At 40.7% G+C, this 22,657-nt stretch overlaps 2 protein-coding genes across 4 annotated transcripts; one reads left to right on the top strand and one right to left on the bottom strand.

Annotated features, from left to right (window-relative positions):
* Positions 1–227: 227 nt before the first annotated feature.
* srpk1b (SRSF protein kinase 1b) lies at positions 228–17,474 on the top strand. 3 transcript variants are annotated; one of them, XM_015045095.1, is made up of 16 exons: positions 228–334; positions 948–1,002; positions 8,519–8,646; positions 9,302–9,410; positions 10,092–10,179; positions 10,466–10,553; positions 10,662–10,768; positions 10,927–11,092; positions 12,101–12,126; positions 12,232–12,454; positions 13,435–13,857; positions 14,498–14,592; positions 14,851–14,958; positions 15,497–15,566; positions 16,463–16,555; positions 16,780–17,474. In XM_015045095.1, the coding sequence occupies exons 1-16, from the start codon at positions 322–324 to the stop codon at positions 16,962–16,964; spliced, it is 1,977 nt and encodes a 658-aa protein (XP_014900581.1). In that variant the 5' UTR covers positions 228–321; the 3' UTR covers positions 16,965–17,474. The 3 variants fall into 3 exon arrangements, with proteins under 3 accessions (XP_014900581.1, XP_014900580.1, XP_014900582.1); XM_015045094.1 differs by lacking the exons at positions 228–334; positions 948–1,002 and adding an exon at positions 2,711–2,916; XM_015045096.1 differs by lacking the exons at positions 228–334; positions 948–1,002 and adding an exon at positions 5,862–6,195.
* A 136-nt stretch (positions 17,475–17,610) lies between these two features.
* Positions 17,611–22,181, bottom strand: lhfpl5a (LHFPL tetraspan subfamily member 5a). The gene is made up of 3 exons (XM_015045099.1): positions 21,320–22,181; positions 19,480–19,716; positions 17,611–19,114 (listed from the first exon to the last, which is right to left on the bottom strand). Exons 1-3 carry the CDS (start codon positions 21,720–21,722, stop codon positions 19,104–19,106), a joined length of 651 nt encoding a protein of 216 aa, XP_014900585.1. The 5' UTR covers positions 21,723–22,181; the 3' UTR covers positions 17,611–19,103.
* Positions 22,182–22,657: the final 476 nt, after the last annotated feature.

Below are 22,657 nucleotides of genomic sequence, written 5' to 3'. Positions count from 1 at the left end.
GCCTGTTGATTTAAGGCAGGTATGACCACCGATCACACGTTATTTAACTGGTGACCTTCTGATGAATCGTTACACCAGGCGTACTGTTCTCCGTAAATATCGGGGGGGAAAACGAGAAAAACGGAAAGGGCCAAAAATTCATATAAAAATATATTTAAAAATACAGGTTAATTAAAATTAGCCAAAACAATTCACGTAGGTAAAAGATTCAAGGAAATTACAGTTTCCGAACACAGCGCTCTCTATAGCTCACACCTCCATTAAGGCAGTGTCCCGCATTTCCAACAGCCACTGAACGCAGCACTTGACTGGTTGTTCAGCATGGAAAGAAAAGGTAACGTTGCTAACTAAACCAAAATGCTTTTTACTTGTTGAACCTGTTACTCACAACACATTGGCATTAGACGCTTATCGCTGATTAATTGCTGCTTAAATAGATTTAGCAAATGTTAAACAAACTACTTAACTACCGGTGTAGAGTAAAAGTGTACCATGCGCTCTGCTGTGTGTTTTCTGTGGTAAGATTATGTTAGCTTTAGCTTCACATGATGGTGCACAGTTTTTCCTCCCCCCAATACATTTTGTTATCGCTGTCTGTGACAAAGCATAATTCATACTGTGACAAATGCTTAAAAATAATAAATAGGACTATTTGTGGTGATAAGTATTTTCACAGCGAAACGTTCGAAGTTGCTGTTAGCTAAATTAACAATACCCACAATACACCGCTAAGCCAAGTAACCTGCTAACTACATAGTTTCTCATTTTACAGTCATTGTGAATTTTGTTACACCTCAGAAAAGTAGCTAATCTTTTTACTGAAATCTGGGGTAACGGCTCGGAAAAAACGCGGACTCGTGTTATCTCTGTCACACAAACATAACAGCGTGTTTTTGTCTCAGACCTGTTTTTGCTTTTTTTTTTTTTTTTTGTTTGTTTGTTTTTAGTTCTGGCGATCCAAGCGAGGAAGAAGAGGACGAAGCAGAGGAAACCTGGCAAAAAGTAACCAGAAAACTTCCTTTTTTATTTCTTTACATATAATGGGTTTCTTTACTCTGCTCAAGAGGCAGAGCAGGAAGTTTAGAAAGCAATTTGTGATCACAATAGACAGGGAAACTCAGGTGCGCCTAAAAAATTTGAATATTTTCCAAAAGTGACGTTTTTCCCCACCCCAAAGAATCAGTTTATAAAGAGAAACGGCTGTAGATTCATTGCACATAGTGTGATATACTTCAGCAGTGTATTTCTATTCGTTTTGACGAGTGTGACACTAATGAAATTTCCCGTTTAGTTTCTCACTAAATGTTACATTCTTTTCAGTCCTGCTGAAAAATAAAGTGAGCATCATCATAGAGGAAGCAGAGGGAAAATTGAAACACTCCTGGTCCTTGTAAATGACTTTGCTGATTTTAAGCTTGACTGAAACGGAGTGGACTGACACCAATAGATGACATGGCTTCCCACATTATTACTGAAATATCACACCAAACCTCAAACAATTTGGATCCAGTGCTATTCTGGTCTTCTTCCAGACTCTCAAGACCTTGATTTCAGCACGAAATGAAACATTTATTTTAATCTGAACATAACATTTGGACAACTACACAGCAGGCCAGTGTTTTTTTTTTGTTTGTTTTTTTTTTCCCCTCATCAGCCTAGTTAAGGCATCTCTGAAGTCTTTAGTTCAGAAGTGGTGTAATACGAGGAACAGAACAGTAGTAGTTCAGGATACATTTATGTGTGTGTGTGTGTGTATGCGTGTGTGTGAATGATGGATTTTAAAACACAGACTCTCCCACAAACTCTTGAATGAACTTTGCTTCCTCTCAAAGCTGTTGTTAGTCTTGTCCACCTTTTTTTTTTAATCATACTTTTTCCTTCCACTCAATTTTCCACTTACATTTTTGCATTCAGCTAAACTAGTTTAGGAATGACCTTTTGAGGCTACGCCTCATTGTTGAGGGCGTTGAGAGTGTTTGCTGGACCGGTTCAGTAGCCTCTATGTGATTGTAGTTTATAGCATAAAAAGTCTGTATAAAAGTATTTTTTATTGGGTTTATGTAATATCCAATCTTCCAAGATGAGGAATTTTAACGGTACTAAAAACTTAATGTATGTAATACAGGTGTGTAACTTTGCAATGACATTTTAATTTATTGAAATACGCTTGTATTGTTTGTGCTCCAGGTTAGCTGTTTTTCTTGATTGTGTTTGGTAACAGATGACAATAGATCTAAAGGGGATATATATATATATATATATATATATATATATAGAGAGAGAGAGAGAGAGAGAGCATATAGTATACAGTTAAAACAAAGCTTTCAGTTTACCACTTATTGTTTCATTTTAAAACCTGCCGCTCCATGTTGTTGGAAACTGTCCAACAACATGGAGCTTTAGAGCTTGTGGAGCGAAAACATCCCAAAGCACCATGCTCTGCTTCTGGACTCATAACCTTCTCAAATAATGTTGCGACAGTATTGCCCTTCCTCTCACCACACTGCAAACATGTGAAACAGCGATTGGATTGCATTTTTAATTGACAGGATTTTTTTGTTTTGTTTCTGTTATGAATAGCTGGAAGCAGCCTAGTGTTGTTCAGCCTCCCTCTAAGACGTCTCCTGCCCCCTGCTCTTTCCCTCCCACTCCCTCTTTTTTTGTGCCTGCTGTGGCGAAAGGGACTCGGCAGCAGCCACGGTGCATTCAAAGAGCAGCGGGTGAATAACACAGACCTCATCACAACTGAGGCTAGAGATATTTCCCAGCTCCTAGTTTTTGTCCTTTCCGGTCAGGTTTTAAAAAAAAAAAAAAAAAAAAACGACAGCGTTGTGTCTTTTCTGTCATGTGGCTCCTGGACTGGATCTTTTCCATCAACACAGCTGTGGTGAAACTTGCCAGTGGGCTGACATGGAAGTGAGTATATATTATGCATGCATTTGGAGGAGAAACCAGTCAAAGAAGTTAACAATTTCAACTTGTTTTTTTTTTTTTTTTTTTTTTTTTTTTTTTTTTTGGTTGGAGCTGTGATGGTTTACGCTGAGCCTGACATGGCTTAATGCTAGGATGATATATTTTTTCCATTCAGGAGCGTTGACAGATGGCTGCAGCCTCACTGATCACCTCATTACCTGCTTATGTATTCTGCTTGGTGTGGGAGAACAGGACCGATTGTGTCTCTTGTGGATTTGTGCCTCCAGCTTTTCAAAGAGCATATTTGATTTATTTTTTTTTTCACATCCCTGGGATAAAAAAAAAAACCACCTGTTTCTTTAACTTCCCTGCTTCAAATTTTTATCAATGCAGTTTTAGCTCAGGCGGAGACGTAGGAGTACGCCGAGTTTCCACCAGCCCTATTGCTCCGTGTTATGTTTAGCTTTCATCTCTGCTGCTTCTCTCCCAGCACTAGCTCTGTTTTTTTTTTTTATTCTTTATTATTACATAACCCATCAACTCTTTTCTCATCTGCAGCCCTCCACAGCACCAGATCTGTACACTGCAGGTTTCGCAGCAACTCTTTCTCCCTATTCCTTCCTGTTTGTGGTAGAAATATTAACATGTTTGCTCTGATTTTTATTATTATTATTTTAAGGAGTCGATGGTTGACTTCATGCAGTAAACATTGGTTTGTGTTTAGCAAAGAGCTGTTGTTTTTATGAACTGAGGAAACCCTCAGTGGAGCTAGGCGTCTCTGTTTTGATTGCTCTGGTTCCGGTATGATGCTAGTTGAGGTCGACGTGGAAATCGATTTGATCCCAATTTTTCTTTTAAGTTTGCATGATGTTGTTTTCAGCCTCCCTCTGTTCCTTCAGTGAAGCTTGGAGTGCTGAAGGGAAATGCTTTACCACCACCTTCATTTACACTTTGTGTGCATCGTACCTTCATTCTGCTTGTCAGGCACTTTGTATTGATTTTACTTGAATGGAGGGGAGCCGGGACAGCAGTGTTTCTGGTTCAGCTCCATCGTCAGGCGCTATGTCTTCTTCTGCACCTTGTTTAGTTTTTTTTCTTCCTACTTCTCTGATCTGAGTGTGGCCGAATGGCTTTGAAAGCAGGAGACGGCGACACGCTCTCATGTCGCATGTTTTCCAGGGTTGTTGATATGTTAAGAGGTTGTGAGTTAGTCTTGCCATTTTTATCCCTCACTGGGGTTGATGAATCTTATTAGAAGTGCAAGTTCAACTTAAACAAGAAATCCTTCTAAGTTTCACACAAGGTAAAACTTAGTCAGTTAGTTGTTTTCATAGTTCACCAACTACTGTGAACTAAATTCACAGAGCAGCCTGATTAAGTTCTGCATTTTAAAAAATAAGTCTTTATAAATGTTTATCCCATAATGACATTGAGATCCAGTTAGCACATCATTTAGCTGGTGAACTGGCCTTTGCCATCTTTTTGCATTTTTTATTTTATTTTTTATTTTCTTTGCTCACACAAAGCGTATTTTGTTTCTCTCTAAACATTCAGGATTTGGTTTAAATCAGCTGAGAAATAAATCAGTGCTCTCTAAAACTCTAATTTAAAGACATCATATGTGCTGTTACTTTGACTATTCCTACATTTGTGATTGTCGTGACAAGCCAGATGAGATGGAAAGCATTGAGCTGCAGCTTGTGCTTGTCTCTGCATCTGCAATTCCTCTTTTATTTACTCCCTGCCTGCAGCAGGCCCAGTGCACCAATCACACAAACTGAGATGCAACCAAAGAAACTCATAGTCTGTTCGTTTTCGTGGCTAGGGCTTGAACTTTCAGCTCAGATTGAGTTTTGAGAAAAAGAGAGGCATTATGGTCAAGGTTGAAACAAGGGGAGAGGAAGTATCTGTTGTCTACAAAGAGCTTGTGTATGTGTGTGTGTGTGTGTGTGACAGCCTGAAGCACACACACAGCGGGTCACCAAGCTCTTGGCTTCAAGGGGAAATGTTGTTGCTCTTTTCTGCATAAAAAGTGTTGTTCACCAAGAAAAGATGTTTTTCATCTCTCATTCTGTTCTTGATAGAGCAGCTTTTGGCGAGACCCAAATAAATGTATTTAGCTTAAGTTTAAAAAGACCAAACAGAATTGTTTGGTTCAAAGTGCCAAAATCTTGAGTTTCTGATAAAATGTCGGTATTTCCATTCTTGATTGAGAAGAGCATGTTTTTATAAAAGCAAAATGAAATATTTTACTTCGTAGACTTGCATGGTTGTTTACAAAAATTCCACCATTAAAGGGAGTACGTTTGTTTAAAGGGTGAGAATCATGTATAAAGAAATAGTTTTTGACTAATTCACTAGTGGGTCAATTATTGATGCCACTAACTTCTTTTTTTTTTTTTTCTTTTAATAAACATAGCTAAATATTTTTTGCTGCTCTGTGATGCTGTGGGTCTCTAATGTAGACTTTTATCCCCACAAAATAAGTGTGCAATATAAAAGTTGTCATCCAATCACACATCTAATTGTGTGATTGGATGACGACCTGTCAAAAAAGTTCTTTGAAACTGTGTGCAGTGGCTGTCAGTGGCGTTTTTCTCGAAAGTACATGCGAGTTGGATTTCTTCTGAGAAATATTTCAAGATATTTGATATGAAACACGTGAAGTAAGTCCTGTCGCGGTTAGAGAAACCCACTGTGGGCCCGGATTGGAGAGAAGCTATGCATTTCTTGCTCATTTAGCTAATAAAGGCCACGGATTGAAGTTGGTGGCGATGGACTGTCTGGGGGGCAGAGGAGGACGGCGTTTGGTCGGATCAGGAGGGGGCACTGATGTCGCACCTCACCTGCAATGCAGTGCTGGACTCTTTCCCCCAATCACCTTCCAGCTGTCAGCGAGAGGGGGGCGGGGCCAAAAGCTGACGACAGCCAAGGAGAGATCTCGGTCAGACGGAGAGGCAGTGGCTGTGGGAGAGAGCAGAAAGTGAGCGAGAATCGCAGCATGTAGTGGGAGCCTGCAGTTCGGGACTCGGTCTGCAGCTTGGCCTCGCCACATCTCGCCTTCCCACTCTCCTCCTTCTCTTCTCTCTCCCCCTCTCCTGCTGTCTCCTTGGCTTTTCAGTCATCAGCTCAGACTGCTTTTGCTGCCTCCTCTCTACTTTTCCCACTTCTGAACCTCCGTCACATATTTTGCTCTTCGAGCGAATGGAGTGAGAGGCTTTTACAGTACCTGGTCCTCCTCCTCCTCGCTTCTCGTCCCATGGGCATCCGTGCATCTTGCAGGTAGGACGCGTGTTGTTGTTGTGGTGGGTTGAAGAGCTGTGGCACCCTTCAGGCTTCGGCTGTCAGAAAGGGGAAGGGTACAACAGTGTTGTAGTGTTGCAGTATTGTTCTTCAGTGTTGCAGAAGTCCTTGAAGTACCCTGGTGTGCAGTGTGATTAGGAGGCATTGAACTGTCTCCTCTACGTGGAAATAACAGGTGACAAAGTCTCTAACTTACATCATACACACCTGGGAAAATCACAATCGTGATGTTTTGGCATCAGTTGTCTGAAAGCTGTGATGTAAACATCCAAATTCGCCCGTCTTCGTAGTCTGCACTCCCTTTTTCTTAGGAGTTTAGAGGGGGATTTTGTGTTTTAATAATACCCTACGCCAATTAATTTACTTTAACATTTCATAAACGATAAATGAATCCTCTGTTGCAAGTCTGTAAGAGAAGAGAGTTTATGTTTTATTCAGAACTACCTGTCACGTCAGAGTACCGCTATGATTTATCTTTTGCTTCCGTCCTGCAGAGGCGTGGTGTCCTCCAGTGCAAGGACACCGCCCCTCCCACTCACTCACTCACTCACTCACTCACTCACTCACTCACTCACTCATTCATTCACAGCGGCTGTAGTTGACATCATGTCCTGACTTAGTCAGGAATTTACTGCAGCAGGAATTTTAAGAAGATATAAGGTGTTTGGTGCAAGGTCTAATAATAACAGGCGCTGTTGAGGTGACGCAGGGGGCTTGGCTGGTCGCCATAGCGATAATGGATTGTAAAGTATTAAAATGTGTTGACGATCTGGTCACTTAGAGGTAGCTGGATCATCTGACTTCAATCTGCGACTTAGATTTGAGTCTTGTTCAAACAAAGCCCTCAGACTTGACTTGGACTCTTAACGACTGTAGACTCAACTTGCTCTTGAGGTCTGGACTCGAGTCTCCTGAACAATCTTTACTTTAATCGGGAGTGAAAGTAAGGCTGATCTTTAACATGTAATTATACTGTGTAGAAGTGTTTCCCTCATTATGAAAACACTTCCAGTTTGTCAAAAACACATTTGTAGTTTTTTTTTCTTTTTTTTTTTCCTCCATTTTCTTTCAAAAAATAAAATCTATCAAGCCTTGCTCTTGGCAATATATCGCCGTAGGTGAAATCTACATCGTCACAATTAGATGACACAATTAGACCAGGGCCTATTAAAAAAATGTCATTTGGTCTATGTACTTATGTTTGAAGAATGTTTTTTTTTTTAAATTTAACATTTTTTTTTCTGTAAAAAAAACTACTTTCTGTGCATCAGGTTACACATTATTTGTCAATAATTCCTTTTCTTCCAGAGTTTTTTTTTTTTTTTTGGGTGGTACTAATTAATTCTGGATTTCGGTAGACCTTTTACTTGCAAACAAAGACCTAAATAATCAGCTGCCAAAAAAAATTGGGTTGTGTTCTTGCCTCCTTATTTTTGAAGTGGTGTAAAATTAATTCCTATTTTTATGGTGCACAACTCAAACATTTCACTCTGTAAACGGCCTTTACAAAATCTGGCTCTACTTTAAACTTTATCAGTCCCATAGAAATATTAAACTGTGCTTATTTTTTTCTTCAGTATTACTTTAGAACAATAATTGTGACTGTGTCTAAATTATACTTTTTCTTTTTTTTTTTGCCTGGATCACTATTATTTACTACTGTTTAGATAATAATTATATAACTGATGGTAGTGTATCCTGGTCATGAGGCAGATTCTTGGAGTCCCTTTGTGATCTGTAAGAGCGAGGAGGATAAGTTGTTTTTCTAGTTGGATTTCCAAGGCTCATGTTGTTACACAAAAGATAAAGCTGATTAATTTGACTCGGTTTGTGGTACATAACATTAGACGCAGCAGCATTGCCAGTTTCTTAAAAGGCTTTTTCATTTTTTTCGTTTTGACCGTTTCATGTAAAGCTAAAACTGCAAGTTAGCTTTGGGTTTTATGTTAATGAACGATAAATGGTTCCACATTGTCCAGCTGCTGGTTAATGCAATTTGAAAAAGACTAAATATTTTTGGATTGCAGTTTATGCTGCAACGAAGCTCAGTTTTTAACAAAGGAGCAATGTTGTTGCTGGATTATCAAAGTGAGCATTTATTTTTATTAAAGTCACCAAAGTGTGATTGCGGTAAATAATACTATACACTATATGAAGTTCTCCTGTGTCTGTTTGACCTGATTTTGTTACTAAATGAAGTGAGCTAGTGCTTATTTTAATGCACCTTGCTGATCTCTCCATCGCTGACGGTCCAGGCCTCCCAGTACTGTTCTCAGCATACTGTTTGTTGTCTTCCCATCAGGCCAGAGCCTCATGGTCGCGGCGGGGCGTCTCTGCAGGGTCAGGGAGAAGCTCCCCTTCCGGAGCAGGATGAGGAGATCCTGGGCTCCGACGACGACGAACAGGAGGATCCCAACGATTACTGCAGGGGTACGACCTCCCTTGGTCTTCAGAAATCACTTCTGCATCTACATGATGAAATGAAATAGATTCTAACTTCACAGAGGAAAATAGTTTTGGTCCAAATTGAATTTTTTTTTTTTTTTTAAATGTTTGTGATTGATGAAGCTGCTGGAGTGATGAAAGCAATTTTTAGTCTTTATTGATGGATATCTACTGATTCTTGACTTTTAAATCAGGGAACAATCTGTTGTACTTTCTGGTCTAATTATCCATTTTCCTTTGACTCGGGCAACGAACTGTCTCCTTACACGCCCCCTCTCTTCAGCTCTTTGTCCATTTTTTTTTTTTTTTAATTAGTTCTGAACTGTTTGTTTACTTGGATCAGAACTGTGGGTGAAGGTAATAAGCTGGTGAAAGGAAAGTGTTTTTGCCCACACCAAGTAACACATCATGGCTCCTACACTGTCTGGAATTTGATTTCCATCTCGTCTTGGTCCTTTCTTGGTTCCTCAAACAAACATCTAAAGTTTTTTAGCCCTTGTTTTTTTTTTTTTTTTTTTTTTTACGGATTCAAGTTGTTTTAATCCAAACATAAGTAAACGCACTACTCTTGATTTTACTGCACATGGAAACCACAACATCATTTCACCTGATCTTCCATTTTGCGTATGCGTTTGTTCAGGTGGATATCATCATGTGAAGATCGGCGACCTGTTCAATGGAAGATACCACGTGATCCGTAAGCTGGGGTGGGGTCACTTCTCCACCGTGTGGCTGGCCTGGGACATCCAGTAAGTCTGCTCATTGGTTTAAGGAAAGAGAAATAAAAATGAGCAGGACCCACTTTTACATGCTGGTTAGCAGGTTCAGGATTTACTTATTGCAAGCAGTTGTCTTAAATTCACACACAAAGGAAAATTAGGGTATTTGAGAAAACTGTAAGGTATGTCACAGAAACTAGAAGCTGCAGTGGCTGCCTGTTTCTGCCAGCTAGCGTCATCGCATTGTTTCTCAGAAACTGGAGCTTCAGATCTAGAAATGATGCCGCACCCAAGCTGAGCATGTTTTTGGTTGCAAGTAGAAGAACCAGTAGGAATGACTAATTGCTGTTAAGGATATGATTTAAAAAAATGTTTGTAATAGATGAAGCTGCTGGACAGCAGCTTTCATCAGGAAGTATGTTTTTTTTGTTTCTAAGGAAACATTTTCATAAGTAGTAGTAGTCCAGGACTGTGTGCTTGTAGGTTAATGACATACTGTACAAACTATCAGAAGTGCTAATAAATAATGTATACCTGCAACTTTCTGTTTCATCAGGGCAGCAGACAAAACGGGAAGTTTTGTCTGCTGCCAGAATTCAAAGTACAGCCAGAGTTGTACTTTGAACTCTAGGTGGCGTCCAGCTTTCTACATCAGAGTTCTGACAGCAGAATTTGTAGTTTTATTTTTTTATTTATTTCTTTTTCTCTCAGGGAGAAGCGATTTGTGGCCATGAAGGTTGTAAAAAGTGCTGAACATTACACAGAGACTGCGCTGGATGAAATCAAACTGCTGAAATCTGTAAGGAACAAAGATACAGTATATACTCTAATCAAGTGTTTGCAAAAAATATAATCTGTCGTTTTTCCTCACCACCAGTTTTAGTTTAATTAGGCTTAATTTCACTTTTTTTTAGGCCAGAAATTTACCTATGCCATTATTTATTTGAACTATTTAATGTGATTGAGATGCACATCTTCATATACAGTACATGTAAACATTTGGTGAAAATGTATACGTTCAACCTAATATTATCACTTATGCTCCACTTTGTGACGTTCCCACATGCCTCACTGATGTTTTCCAGGTGAGAAACACGGATCCCAGAGATCCCAGCAGAGAGAAAGTGGTGCAGCTGCTAGATGACTTCAAGATTTCTGGGATGAATGGAACTCGTATCCTCTACTTAATTATGAATCTGTTACTGATTGTTACAGATAGTTAAAGGCTGCAGATTTTTGATAATTTTATACAAGAAGTTTCCTTGACTCGGATTTCTTCAGATGTGTGTATGGTGTTTGAGGTCCTGGGCTACCACCTTCTGAAGTGGATTATAAAATCAAATTATCAAGGTCTGCCCCAGCCTTGCGTGAAAAGCATCATACGACAGGTAGAGAATTGCAATGCTCCAAATGTGGTTGAGCAAATCTAAATGTAATCCTTGTTACAAAGTCATTCACACGTATCACACCGGGCTTATTCCCCTGAACTACACTTGAACACATTTTATCCAGAAGAAGCTTCATTATCATCCGACTCTCTCTGCAGGTTTTGCAGGGCCTAGACTACCTCCACGCCAAGTGTAAAATCATTCATACAGACATCAAGCCTGAAAACATTCTGCTGACTGTCAACGAGCCCTACATCAAGAAGATGGCTGCCGAGGCGACACAGTGGCAGAAATCTGGCGCTCCACCTCCATCTGGATCTGCAGGTCGCCATTTCTTATGTTTCACACTTTAACGAAAATGTGGACCCATCGACTTATTATGACTGTGGAGGAGCTTTAATTCAAAACTTTAGCTATTAATATGTTTCAGTCAATCAAGTTTTATTTGAATAGCACCTTTCAGCAGCAAGGCATTTCAAAGTGCTTTACATCATAAAAACACAAAATTACAAAGTCATATAACACACAGTGGTCAACATTACATTTTGCACATCAGTTTATTGTTTAGTGTTTCATGATTAGTGTTTCAGTAGCAACTGTTAACAGGTGGGTTTTTAGTCTAGATTTAAAGGCACTCAGTGTTTCAGCTGTTTTGCAGTTTTCTGGAAGCTTATTCCAGATTTGTGGTGCATAGAAGCTGAATGCTGCTTCTCCTGGTTTGGTTCTGGTTCTGGGGATGCAGAGCAGAACCAGAACCAGAAGACCTGAGAGGTCTAGAGGTCTCTGATAGACCAGCACAGTGGTCTATCACAGTTTTATTTGTAAAACTGACATGCGTTGAGCAAACATGTGGAAACTTCTCTGCTATGAAATTCTCTTGTAGGGCCCAAGCAAGTTTTGTTGACTTAATAACATCCAGTATAATAAAATATTTGTCCAGCATCAATTTTTTCGTCAATACAACTTTTGTTTCAGTTTTTTGTGGTCTCTGACTTCTTAACCAAAGCTATCTTTTTTACACATATTGTTGGTTTTCTAAGGAAACCGCATAGTTTGTAGTGCCACTGTATTTGATGGTATTGCGTGTTTTGAGTAAAAAGCTGCTTCTAATAAAAGCGGCGAGCTGAGCTCCGTCTCGCTATGAGTCACCGCTGGATTGGTTGCGGCTGTCGTCGACTCACTCAGAGAAGTTTATGAGACTCCGAGTCTCCACGGAGGCAGTGTGTTAGCAAAACCCAGCCACCAGAACGAAATGCTAATTATAGAGCGGCTATGAATGTGCTGCGTATCACTCAACATTATTACCCTTTGATGTTTCCCCTTCTCCTGCAGTGAGTACAGCGCCGGCACCCAAAACGGTGAGTTCTCTCTGTTTTTGTCGCGTTCATATGTTGTGATGTGACAATTTCTCAGAACACGGGGAGTTGAATATGATTGGAGTACTGCGTGTTCTCCATTCACAGATGGCCAAAATGTCAAAGAATAAGAAAAAGAAGATGAAGAAAAAGCAAAAGAAGCAAGCAGAGCTGCTGGAGAAGAGGATTCAGGAGATGGAAGGCGGAGCGATGCCTGATGCTGCAGAGGAAGATGACGACGATGATGAGACGGAGACCAATGAAGATTCGTCCGCAGCTACTGTTCCCGTCTCTTCGACGCTGCAAGACGTTGCTAACCACACAAGCACAGGTGAGTAATGGATTTGGATCTGGTGTCCTCTTTGAATCTCAAGTCAAATGCTCTTTCGGCAGCTCCATAAGTCTGATTAGGATGCGCTCTGCTGAATTTATCACGAAATGTTTTATTGGCTAAGACGGGCTTCTAGAGAGTCCGGAAATGTCCACAATGTGATATGGGTGCTGAGTGAATTACAAGATTTAACTAAGAGTTGGGGGAAAAAGTAATAAATGGTTGAATATTTGCACTTTCCGAGTATTCCCCATCCCATCTTCATCATTTCATCCTGTGGGAAAAGTGTGGAAAATATTTGTAATTTCAGACTCTAAGCATCTTTCCATCCACTGTTGCAATGAGAATGAAGAGCAAACAACCTCTCTCTTGTTTGGTGAAAACTAAATCTTCACCTGCCTGAAGGATGAGCTCCTGTTAATTCCCCATGGTGACAGCTGAAATGTGTACAGTGTCACTATGACCTCATCTGAATCTTCATTTTGACTGAACAGATGCCCCTAAATTTTTGAATATGGAGAAAAAAATGTTTGAGGATGACAAAAACTCCAGCTGTATGCGCTGACCTTTTTCACGTTTTGTAAAGTCAGAAGTTTTTTAGGCTTTTCTTGGAAAGTTCAGCTCAGCTCAAAGCAGTGCTAAGAAAATGATGTAGCGTATTTAAAAATGTTTTCCAAATGCAAAGCTTTTCTCTGTACCTGCAGGTTTTTTGAAGTAAGTCTGTTTACCTTTTTTTCATACAAGTTATTTTGAATCAGAGTGTCTGTGAACATCAATCCCCAAATTTCTGGACTTTGACTAGATCATTTTAACCACACCATTGTAGTTCTGCCTGTATGTAAAGCCACATGAACTTTGACACCATTGTCAAGTCCTTTGCAGTCCAGTAATTAGTTTCATCACAGGGGTTCTGGATGAAGAACTGTGTTATTAAAAGTCTTTATTAAATGAAATAACCCCTTTTTTTTTTTTTGCGGCAGACTCCACTCCCGACGAGCAGCCTCCTCCGACGCCTGAGCTAGGTCATCAGAAAGCGGGCGCAGCGGAGGAGGAGAACCGAATGGAGATCAACTGCAACGGCCATTCCTCCTCGCCGGAGAACAAGGACAGTTCAGAAAAACAAGGGACCAAGGAGTCTGCGGAGGAGCAGGAGGACCAACAGAACGCGAACCAACCAGAAAGCACTGCAGAGACTCCAGACTCTATATGTAACAAAGAGGAGCACGAAACCTCTGACGCCTCGCCGGCAGAGGCCGATCCCGCCTCGGAGCCTCTCCCCGCTTCCCTCGGCTCCGATGTCGCCGTGGAGCCAAACAACAGAGAGAGACGGGAGAAAAAGATGGAGGACATGGAGACGCAAGGGGAGAACAAAAAGGAGTGTGAGGAAGAGGACGGCCAGAGTGGTTAGTTGAAGAACAGATATTTTAGCCTACTTCACTACACTTTCAAGATTCGACAAAATCCGTCGTGCTCTTGCCGTTTCTCCACAGAAACAGCTGAATTTTATTAGAAAAATATTCACCGTTTATATTGAAAGTCTCGAGTACACTCCCTTATCTGTTGAAAACTACAAGACTGGGATAAATTACATGAATATGAGGAAAATGTCAAATGAATATGCTGTATTATTATTGTCTTTAAAGACAAAACAAAACTACATCACATAATTAATGCAGATGTAAACCAGATTGTAGTTTAATGTGCGACTCTATGCAGATTAAGCTACATTTCGCTGTGGTCAGAAACGGCTTGCTGACGTTCTAAACTGCGTGGGTTGAATCCAGTCAGACTGCTGCATTATGCATGTGTTATTTTCTAGTCTTCACACATTAAATCAAATCCTCCACTGTAACATCAACTTTCTAATGAACGCCCACTGCAAACTGCAAACACTTGGCAGCAAAAGCTTCCTCCGAGTTCCGGTCTGTAAAATTCCTGGACGTGTGTTTTTTTTTTTTTTTTTGTAATCTGTGATGTTGGAGAGGACTCGGTGTCAGTCTCTCATCTGTTTTTGTCTTTATTTCTGACTCCGCTCTGTGCCAGGCTCAGCAGGCAGTTTGTTGGTAAACCCCCTGGATCCTCTTAACGCCGACAAGCTGCAGGTCAAGATCGCTGACCTTGGCAATGCCTGCTGGGTGGTGAGTAAAAATATGCATCCATCAGCAACAAGTCGGCTTCTTGTAGGTGTTAATAGACGGGCCTTCTACTGGTCAGTCTTGATCGTGTAATTTATCAGAAATCGAGCCTTTTTTTTATATATATATATATACCTCAACATGCTTTCTGTTGATAATAAGCGTTTTGAGGTTTTTTTTTTTTTTTTTTTTTTTTTGTAGCTCATCTGTTCATTTTGGGATCTGTGAATTTTACTGAGATCTCAGCGTTTGTTTTTGCAGCACAAGCATTTTACAGACGACATCCAGACACGGCAATACCGTTCGCTGGAGGTTCTGATCGGAGCTGGCTACAGCACTCCAGCAGACATCTGGAGCACCGCCTGCATGGTAAAACACAAACACAGGACCGCTGCATAGGCAGTGCAATGAACGCTGGATACGTTCTGTTAAAGTTACAGCAACCTGTCAGTAGAGAGAGGCTGGTGTAACTTTAAAGGGAAAAGCCTTTAAAGAAAATTCTCCAGCATTGACCTTTATTGTTTATATATTTGAACCTAGACGAACAGGAAGTAATGCGTTAATTTGTGATTTCTGAACATATTGACTTAAAATAGTCGAGTATTACAATAATTGCTTTGGTTCCGTTGATTCCATTGGAAATATTAGAGGCGTAAATTATTTTTGTAAAAAGAATTATTTTTTTATGGGATTTTATTCATCCATTCATAATTGTAGCTACATATACATGTCTGCAACTGTTTCAATGTTGAGTGTAATAATTAGGCGTCGTCTTTTAGCGGGAAACTTTCTGGTATGTAAAGTTTCCAGAGTCAGAAACACAGAAACCAAAATGGAATAAAGTCTTGACTGGCATAGCTGTAATTAAACCCTCCTTAATTCTGGATGTGTGTTTTGTTTTCGTCAGGCCTTCGAGCTTGCCACTGGAGATTATCTGTTTGAACCGCACTCTGGAGAGGACTACTCCAGAGATGAAGGTTGGTTCAGAAAACAGGACTTCCTTTACAAATGGCCGCCTGGCTTGAGTGTCAGAACTGGATTCAATTTGGGCTCTGAAATATATGAAAACCCTAAAACTGTTTCCGTCTACACGGAAACATTAAAGTGAAGATGTATTTATTCTCTGAGATTCAGTTCTTTCTTTTCTGCATAAAGTCCTTTGCAAAAATTATTTATACCCTTTTAGCTTTTATTTGCAACATTGAACTTCAGTGTGTTTTATCAGAGCTTTATGTGATTGACATATGCGTGCGTGTGTGCGTGTGCGTGTGTGCGTGTGTGTGTGTGTGTGTGTGTGAGAGAGTGAGTGATTGTAAAAGGAAATCAAGATGTTTGTTTTTCGTACTTGTAGCAAAAATCTGAAATGTAAAGACACAAATTTAATTTGCAGCAGCCCCCTTTTACTTCGACACCACCAATAACATCCATAGATCTCTTATGGATCTATGACTTGTGACTTGTGTTGTGTGAATGAAGGTTATGTTAAATTATATTCGTGTATCAAATTTAACCTTTTTCAGTCAGGACTGGTTAAAATGTCCTATATTTTTTCTCCCCCCACCAAATAACAATCCTGACTAATCCAATTGGGTTTCTCTTCTTGTTGTTATGGTTCTGTATCTATGGCATCTTTTTCTGTTTGAAACCATGTTTTGTTCTTTTGTTTCTTTTTCTTTCAGTTTGTCCATTTTGTGTTGATCGCTTAAAAAAAAAAAAAAATCCTTTAAAATACATTTAAGTTTGCGATTGTCGGAAAATGTGGGGAAAAAAAAAAAAAGTTGAAGGGTTGGAATTGCTTTTTGTGGATCTTCATATTGTGATGATTCTTGTCACCTGTACTCACCGTACGTTTCTGCATCTCCGCTCCCTGCAGATCACATAGCACTCATCATTGAGCTGCTTGGCAAGGTTCCTCGGAAGCTGATCGTGGCGGGCAAATACTCCAAGGAGTTTTTCACCAAGAAAGGTAAACGCACCCGCCAGCTGTCTTTTGAAGAGCCGCTTCCTCTTTCAACTTTGAAACATCCTCAGGTATTTGTGAGAGGAGATGCTATTTCAGGCTAAGCATGTGACGCCTCGAAGGGGAGCAGCCATCTGCTCCGCTCAGGACAGAACCTGCAAAAAACTAAATGAGGCTCAGCTCTGTGAAGGTCCGCCGAGATTGAATCTTGTGAAACGTGTTTCTCCCAGGCGACCTGCGACACATCACCAAGCTGAAGCCGTGGGGGCTGTTCGACGTCCTGGTGGAGAAGTACGAGTGGTCCAAGGAGGAGGCCCACTCTTTCAGCAGCTTCCTGCTGCCCATGCTGGACCTGGTGCCTGAACGGAGGGCCACGGCGGCCCAGTGCCTCTCCCATCCATGGCTCTCCTCCTAAAACCTGCGCACCGCCGCCATTTTTATATGTCGTGAAAGAACCCGGCCAGCAAATTCATTCATGTCTGCGAGCAGGACCCTCATGGTTGCCAGCACATCCAAACGACGGAGAGGAAAGCAGTCGAGGCTTGTTCGCTAATTGGAAAACGTTCAGTAACGCCCTTCACTCGTACTTAGTGAACTCTTTCGCAATTGGCATTTTTCTTTTTTTTTTTCTTTTTTTTTGTTTCTGAGTGCAGGTGTATCGCTGGTGCACATTCTTTTTCTCTTCAAGAACTGAAATTTGCACTTTTCTGACACAAACGGAAGCGAAAGAAGCTTTGTGAAACGGTAATTCAGTGGGTGTCGTATAGTTGAGCCAAATCTTTGCCAGTCATCATGCGCCCAGCTTTTACACCTTTTGGCCTGAGACTTTGTTCAGTTTGTCCCTGCACAGTGCTTATCAGATTAAAAAGTAACCAGTCATTTTCAAGGACAGTCTTAAGATTTATCATCACCACCAACAACAAAAGGAAGAAAAAAATGGCTTTTTTGTGGGGGTTTTTTGTAAGTTTTTACACAAACACCTCCACAGAGTGAGACATTTAACACAGTGTGCATCAATGACAGTTATCCAAAAATACACTGACAACCAGGCTTTTTTCCCCCCCTCCTTGAGGTATTGTCAAGGTTCTGCAATACTTTGCATTTTCTCAGAGTTTGAGTGTGAAACTGATTTTTATTTAGATTTTTTTACTTCTGGATGGACATCTCTGCAGATGGTTTTTAAACGCTGGTATACTTGGAATCCAGCCACAAATGGATAAGCAACCGGCGTTCAGTACATTGTACCAAAGAGTTTGGCTTGACGCAGGTTCTGAACAAGACACTGAGTAGCAAAGGAGACTTTATCTGAAGGGCTTAAAAACGTTTTCATTCTCTGTGATCAGGCAATAAATTTAGCTTCTACTGTGCAAGACTTCCACCCCCTCCCTCCCCATGAATGTGCTGGTTTAACAAAAGATTGTACTAATTGCAGATGTTATTTTATTGCTTTGACTTTCTTCACAGCTGTCACATGTTTAATGATGCAAGTTTCTTACGTCCATGTCTTCCGTCTTTATTTCTTCCTGTAGAATATAAGAATAAACACTTTTCCAAATTAGTTTGCCTTGTAAGCTGAAGGTTTTTAGTAACTCCTTGCAACAAAAACAAAATTCAGTGCACTCACAACAAACGTGAGTGTATTCTGTAGTATTTAATGTGATAGCCCAACAAAGAGTAGTAGTAGAATAACATAATGTTGAAAGACATTTCCCTAAGTTTTTACAAATAGCACTCAGATTATTTTGGTGTGCATTTATGCTGTGAAATATTGCATCTCTACCAGCTTTGGACACCTAAAACTTTTTCCTGCTAATAATTTTTCCCCACCTGAGCTGTGGATCTGTACAGCTCCTCCTTGTGGCTGACGCAAGACAAAATGTGAACAAATTCAGAAACTGTGCAGACTTCTGCACTCTGCCAATAAAACAAGTCCTAATCATATAAAAGGTTGGAAAGTTAAATACATATTATTGTAATTAGAAATTCAATTAAGCCCAAAATAATTCAAAATCTTTTGGGATTTAGGTTTAACTTTATTTTACCAAAATCTTTCTTCTGACCAGAAGAAACGCTTAGAAATCTTGGGGAATTTGTGTTTCTCGTAAACACAAATTGTGTTTGTGACTAGGATCTGATTTTATTTTTAATGGGTTTTTTTTCTAATCTGTGGAAAGCTAAAGCTTTCGACCGACAACAAGCAGGTCTTTCGTCTTCAAAGAGAAATCCTCAATACATCAGTGAAATCGCCCCCAAAAATATGACATTGATCAATTTAATGTCATTAAATATTTATAGTGGATAGTTGATTGCGCTGTCCGGTTAAACTTTTGAGAGGTTTTGACCTAATTTTCAATCGAAAGTAAAACTTCTTGGTAGAAGTCCACAAAGCTACAGCAGGTCTATAGTGAAGCCAGAGGTCAGTGGAAAACCTTCGCTTTGTTGGAGTCGTTTCTGGAAGGACATGAAGGTTTTTCGCCGAGGCCGCCGGTAAACTCTTTGGGAGTTTATTTCAGTGTTGAGTTGGTTGCATCTCCTCTTTGTGTTCACCACAGATCTATGCGTTATCTGTCAAGAGACAAAAAAAAAAAAAATTGGTCAGATCAGATGTTTAATCTATGAGTCAGAATAAATAAATATGAGTATTTATAGTTGGCAAAGCATATAGTAAATAAAACCCTGTGCATCCTTACTGCATTAATCCGTTCGATAGCTCAAGAGCAATTTGCACTGCCTACATATACCAATTTCATCTCTGTGTCTGTCTTTTTTTTTTTTTCAGTGCAAAAGGTAAAAGTATTTTGCAACCATCTAAACCATTTCAAGTCATTCCTCCCTGGGCTCTGTCCATCTACTTCCTACCCCTTCATGAGTGCTAAAATCCCTACTCCTCTTTTCTCAGCATTCTCCCACCACTACTTTATCTTTCTTACCCTTCCCTTCAACCTGGAAGTCCTCGGGCAGCAGCTTGTCCTGCCGGCTGCCCAGGCTGAAGGCCAGAAAGGACAGGATGAGCGAGTCCATGATGCTGATGATGGCCAGGATGTAGGCCCAGCGCACCGTGCAGTTACCCAGGGTGTATTTGTCAGTCCGCTGGCCACACATGCGCTTCACTTCCTCCGAGTCCCAGCCGTCGGGGTAGATCATGCAGCCGATCACCATGCACGTACCTGGACAGGTGGGAGACACGAAAAGTGGCGAGGTGTGTCGAAAAGCCTTCTAACTTGCAGGAGGATTCATGTGCGATGAGGTTTTCAGCTTGTCATGTTGCCACCACACACACTGCAAAGCTTTAACTTGGATTAGCTACACGATCAACCAACAGAAAGAGGCACTATTTTTGAATTTTGTGGCAAGACTAAAAAAAAAAAAATTCAAAATTATGTTCCACATGTTGAGAATGCAAACCATTTCCTTCTGATAAAATAAAAAGCAACTACTAATAAAGCAAAAAACAAACAGTGTATTCACCAGAGAAATAAAACTTCCACACACCCCCTCAATATTAAGTTGCTTAGCAACTTTGTAGCACAGAAAGACGAAGCTATTTATTATTAACTCCGCAGCCAGGTTTGTACAATCTCACTTTAACGTGAAGTGAAACACGACTCTCTCACGTCTCAGATCTTAACTTCCTACAAATGATCACAGAAAGGGCCCGGCTGACTGTGTTTCCTCTAAACAACAAAACGGTTTTAATTGAGAACATTTTACCATAAAAACATTACTTGTTAAATCAGAAGTTTTGTTATAGGTCAGTCAGTGAATAATTTAGAAATGTTTAAACATTCAAAGTTCCTCAACACTCCCAACTCCGTTGAATTCAACAACAAAAGAAGGCGCTACTTACTGGAAAAAAAACACTTAACATCTGTGCTAACAGTAACTTTAATGTTGCTCCATTAATGCTATTTTTTTTCTCCTTAAAGAAAACTTTAAATAGTCTCAAACTGACCAAACACATCTTCGTAATGCACAGACGCATCATGGACAGCATGATGTCCATGAAAAGTGAGAGTAAAGTGTGTAACAGCACACCTCCGGTTTTGCATCTCATTACTTGTTTCATTACAGGCTCGCCCTTTCACTCGCAGGTACGTCTGTTCACAAGCTGCATCGTGTTTCCAAGCCGCGCTCATGTTTCTCTCCTGCCTCTTAAAGTGTTTCTGAAGGAGAGAGGCTGAACCGTGCCTCGCAGTCTTTCACACGTTTGTCGAGGTTTGCCAAACTTTTGCAGCACTGAATAGAATGAGCTTTGCTCCAAGTTACGTTCTCTGCGCTATTGATTGATTTCCCACAATTTCGTTAATACTTTTAATGCGATTTCTGGCTTTGTTAAGCAAGTTGAACGCACATTAAATTGCAGGGAGCAGTTCACTACGATGTTTAATGTAAAGGAGAAAAAAAAAGTTATTGCTGTTATTTTATGTTCTCCATCAAATCTAGCTGAGTGGTGCATGTTTTCATAATGACAGCGACTTATTTAGCAGAAACTGCACGATCAAAAATGATACTTTCATAGTAACAAAAAAAAAAAAATCACTTTCTGGATGCGCAAAGACAAACCCAGACAAAAGTGCAGCTGCAATTACAGCAAAAACGTTGCTCCACAAAGAAGAAGGCAACAATTTGATACCTCCACCTTAAGAAATTAGGGTTATTTAACTAGCTTTGTGTGTTGAATCCACCCGCCTAGCTCTAATTACACATCCTCCATCTGTTTATCGTGTCAAGAGTAAATCTGCAGCAGACAAACTCTGATCCAACTCTCACTGGAGGCCAGCTGCGTCCAGGCGCAGATCTTGTAGACGCTCCCGGCGTTGCAGAAGAAGAAGAGACTGAAGCAGACGATGCTTCCCACGATCAGCAGCATGGAGATCCCCACGAAGAACATGGCCGTCTTGAAGGCCCCGGACGGGATGGAGCCGAAGTCCAGCGCGCTCCCTTTGCAGGTGAGCTCCGAGGTGAGCGCGTTCCCGATGCAGTAGTGAAACAGGCCGAAGTAGCCGGCCTGCGGCGTGTTCACGCTGTCCCCGATCCAGTAGGGCTGGATGAACACCACCACCATGATGACCGCGAAGGTGACGGTGAACACCTGCCACATGACGCCCATGGCCCGGGCGTTGCGCACGTAGTTGGTGTGGTAGATCTTGGCCGCTTCTTGAGCAGGAAGCATCCCGACGAGAGACAAAGTGACAAAGTGGTAAAAGTTATTTCCTTGTCTTCAGTTAAGTCTAATCCTTCCCCCCTCCCCCCCCCCCCCCCCCCCTTCAGATGACTCTCATGTGGTCTTAGGCGCCCAAGAAGCCTGTTGTCTTGCGTCAAGAGGATTCAAAACCACGGACAGCTCCCCGGTGCTGAACACCAGGAGGTTCTCTGACTCATCTGCCCTGCGGAGGCGACGAGTCCCCGTAAAAAAAAAAAAAAAAAACAGCGGACGGGCTGCAGTAGCAGTGGCTTTTATCCCCGAGCCTCATGTGGAGGCGATAGTTGTTCTCTTCCCCGGGGACGCTGTGGTCTTCACATAATGAATCATTAATGGCTAAAAGATCCGCTGAAGAGTGAGACTCGCATCCAGCACCACCAGCCGCCTTACACAGCTTTGTGATAATGAGGTTTATTTAAATAAAGGAAGGTGCAACTCAAACATAAATGCCACCATTTGCTTGGCGCTCTTGGTGCGCTGTGCCACCAAAAGCTAACTCCCATCTGTTCCCCAACAAGTTGTAAAACAACAAAACAAAACAAAAAAAAATGGATACAATACTATAATAAAATGAGACGGAAAACATAACGCCGTAAGTTGGTTTCTAATCACAATACACAAACACACACATGCAGTTAATGCGTACGTTCACGAAGAGTTTTAAACAATATTTTCCAAATAGGATTAAAATAGACTTATTAATGTTGGATGATTGGTTAATGTGGTTATTTAAATAGCCTAATATGGCAAGAGAGACTGTCCTTGCAGTCTGTAGCGTTTTGTTTTTAGTTGTTTTTTGTTGATTTGCAATTTTCAAACAAATTGCTCTCCACCTTAGGACTTTTCAGTCTTTGATAGATTTACTGGTAAATATCTGCGTCATCGTTATGTTGTAATAACTAGTT

The sequence above is a fragment of the Poecilia latipinna genome, unplaced genomic scaffold, assembly GCF_001443285.1.
Source record: "Poecilia latipinna isolate Pla-1442-1.1 unplaced genomic scaffold, P_latipinna-1.0 Scaffold708, whole genome shotgun sequence".
In the NCBI taxonomy this organism is placed as follows: Eukaryota; Metazoa; Chordata; class Actinopteri; order Cyprinodontiformes; family Poeciliidae; genus Poecilia; species Poecilia latipinna.
The sequence above is the reverse complement of the archived record's forward strand: the minus strand, read 5'-3'. Positions and strand labels throughout refer to the sequence as shown.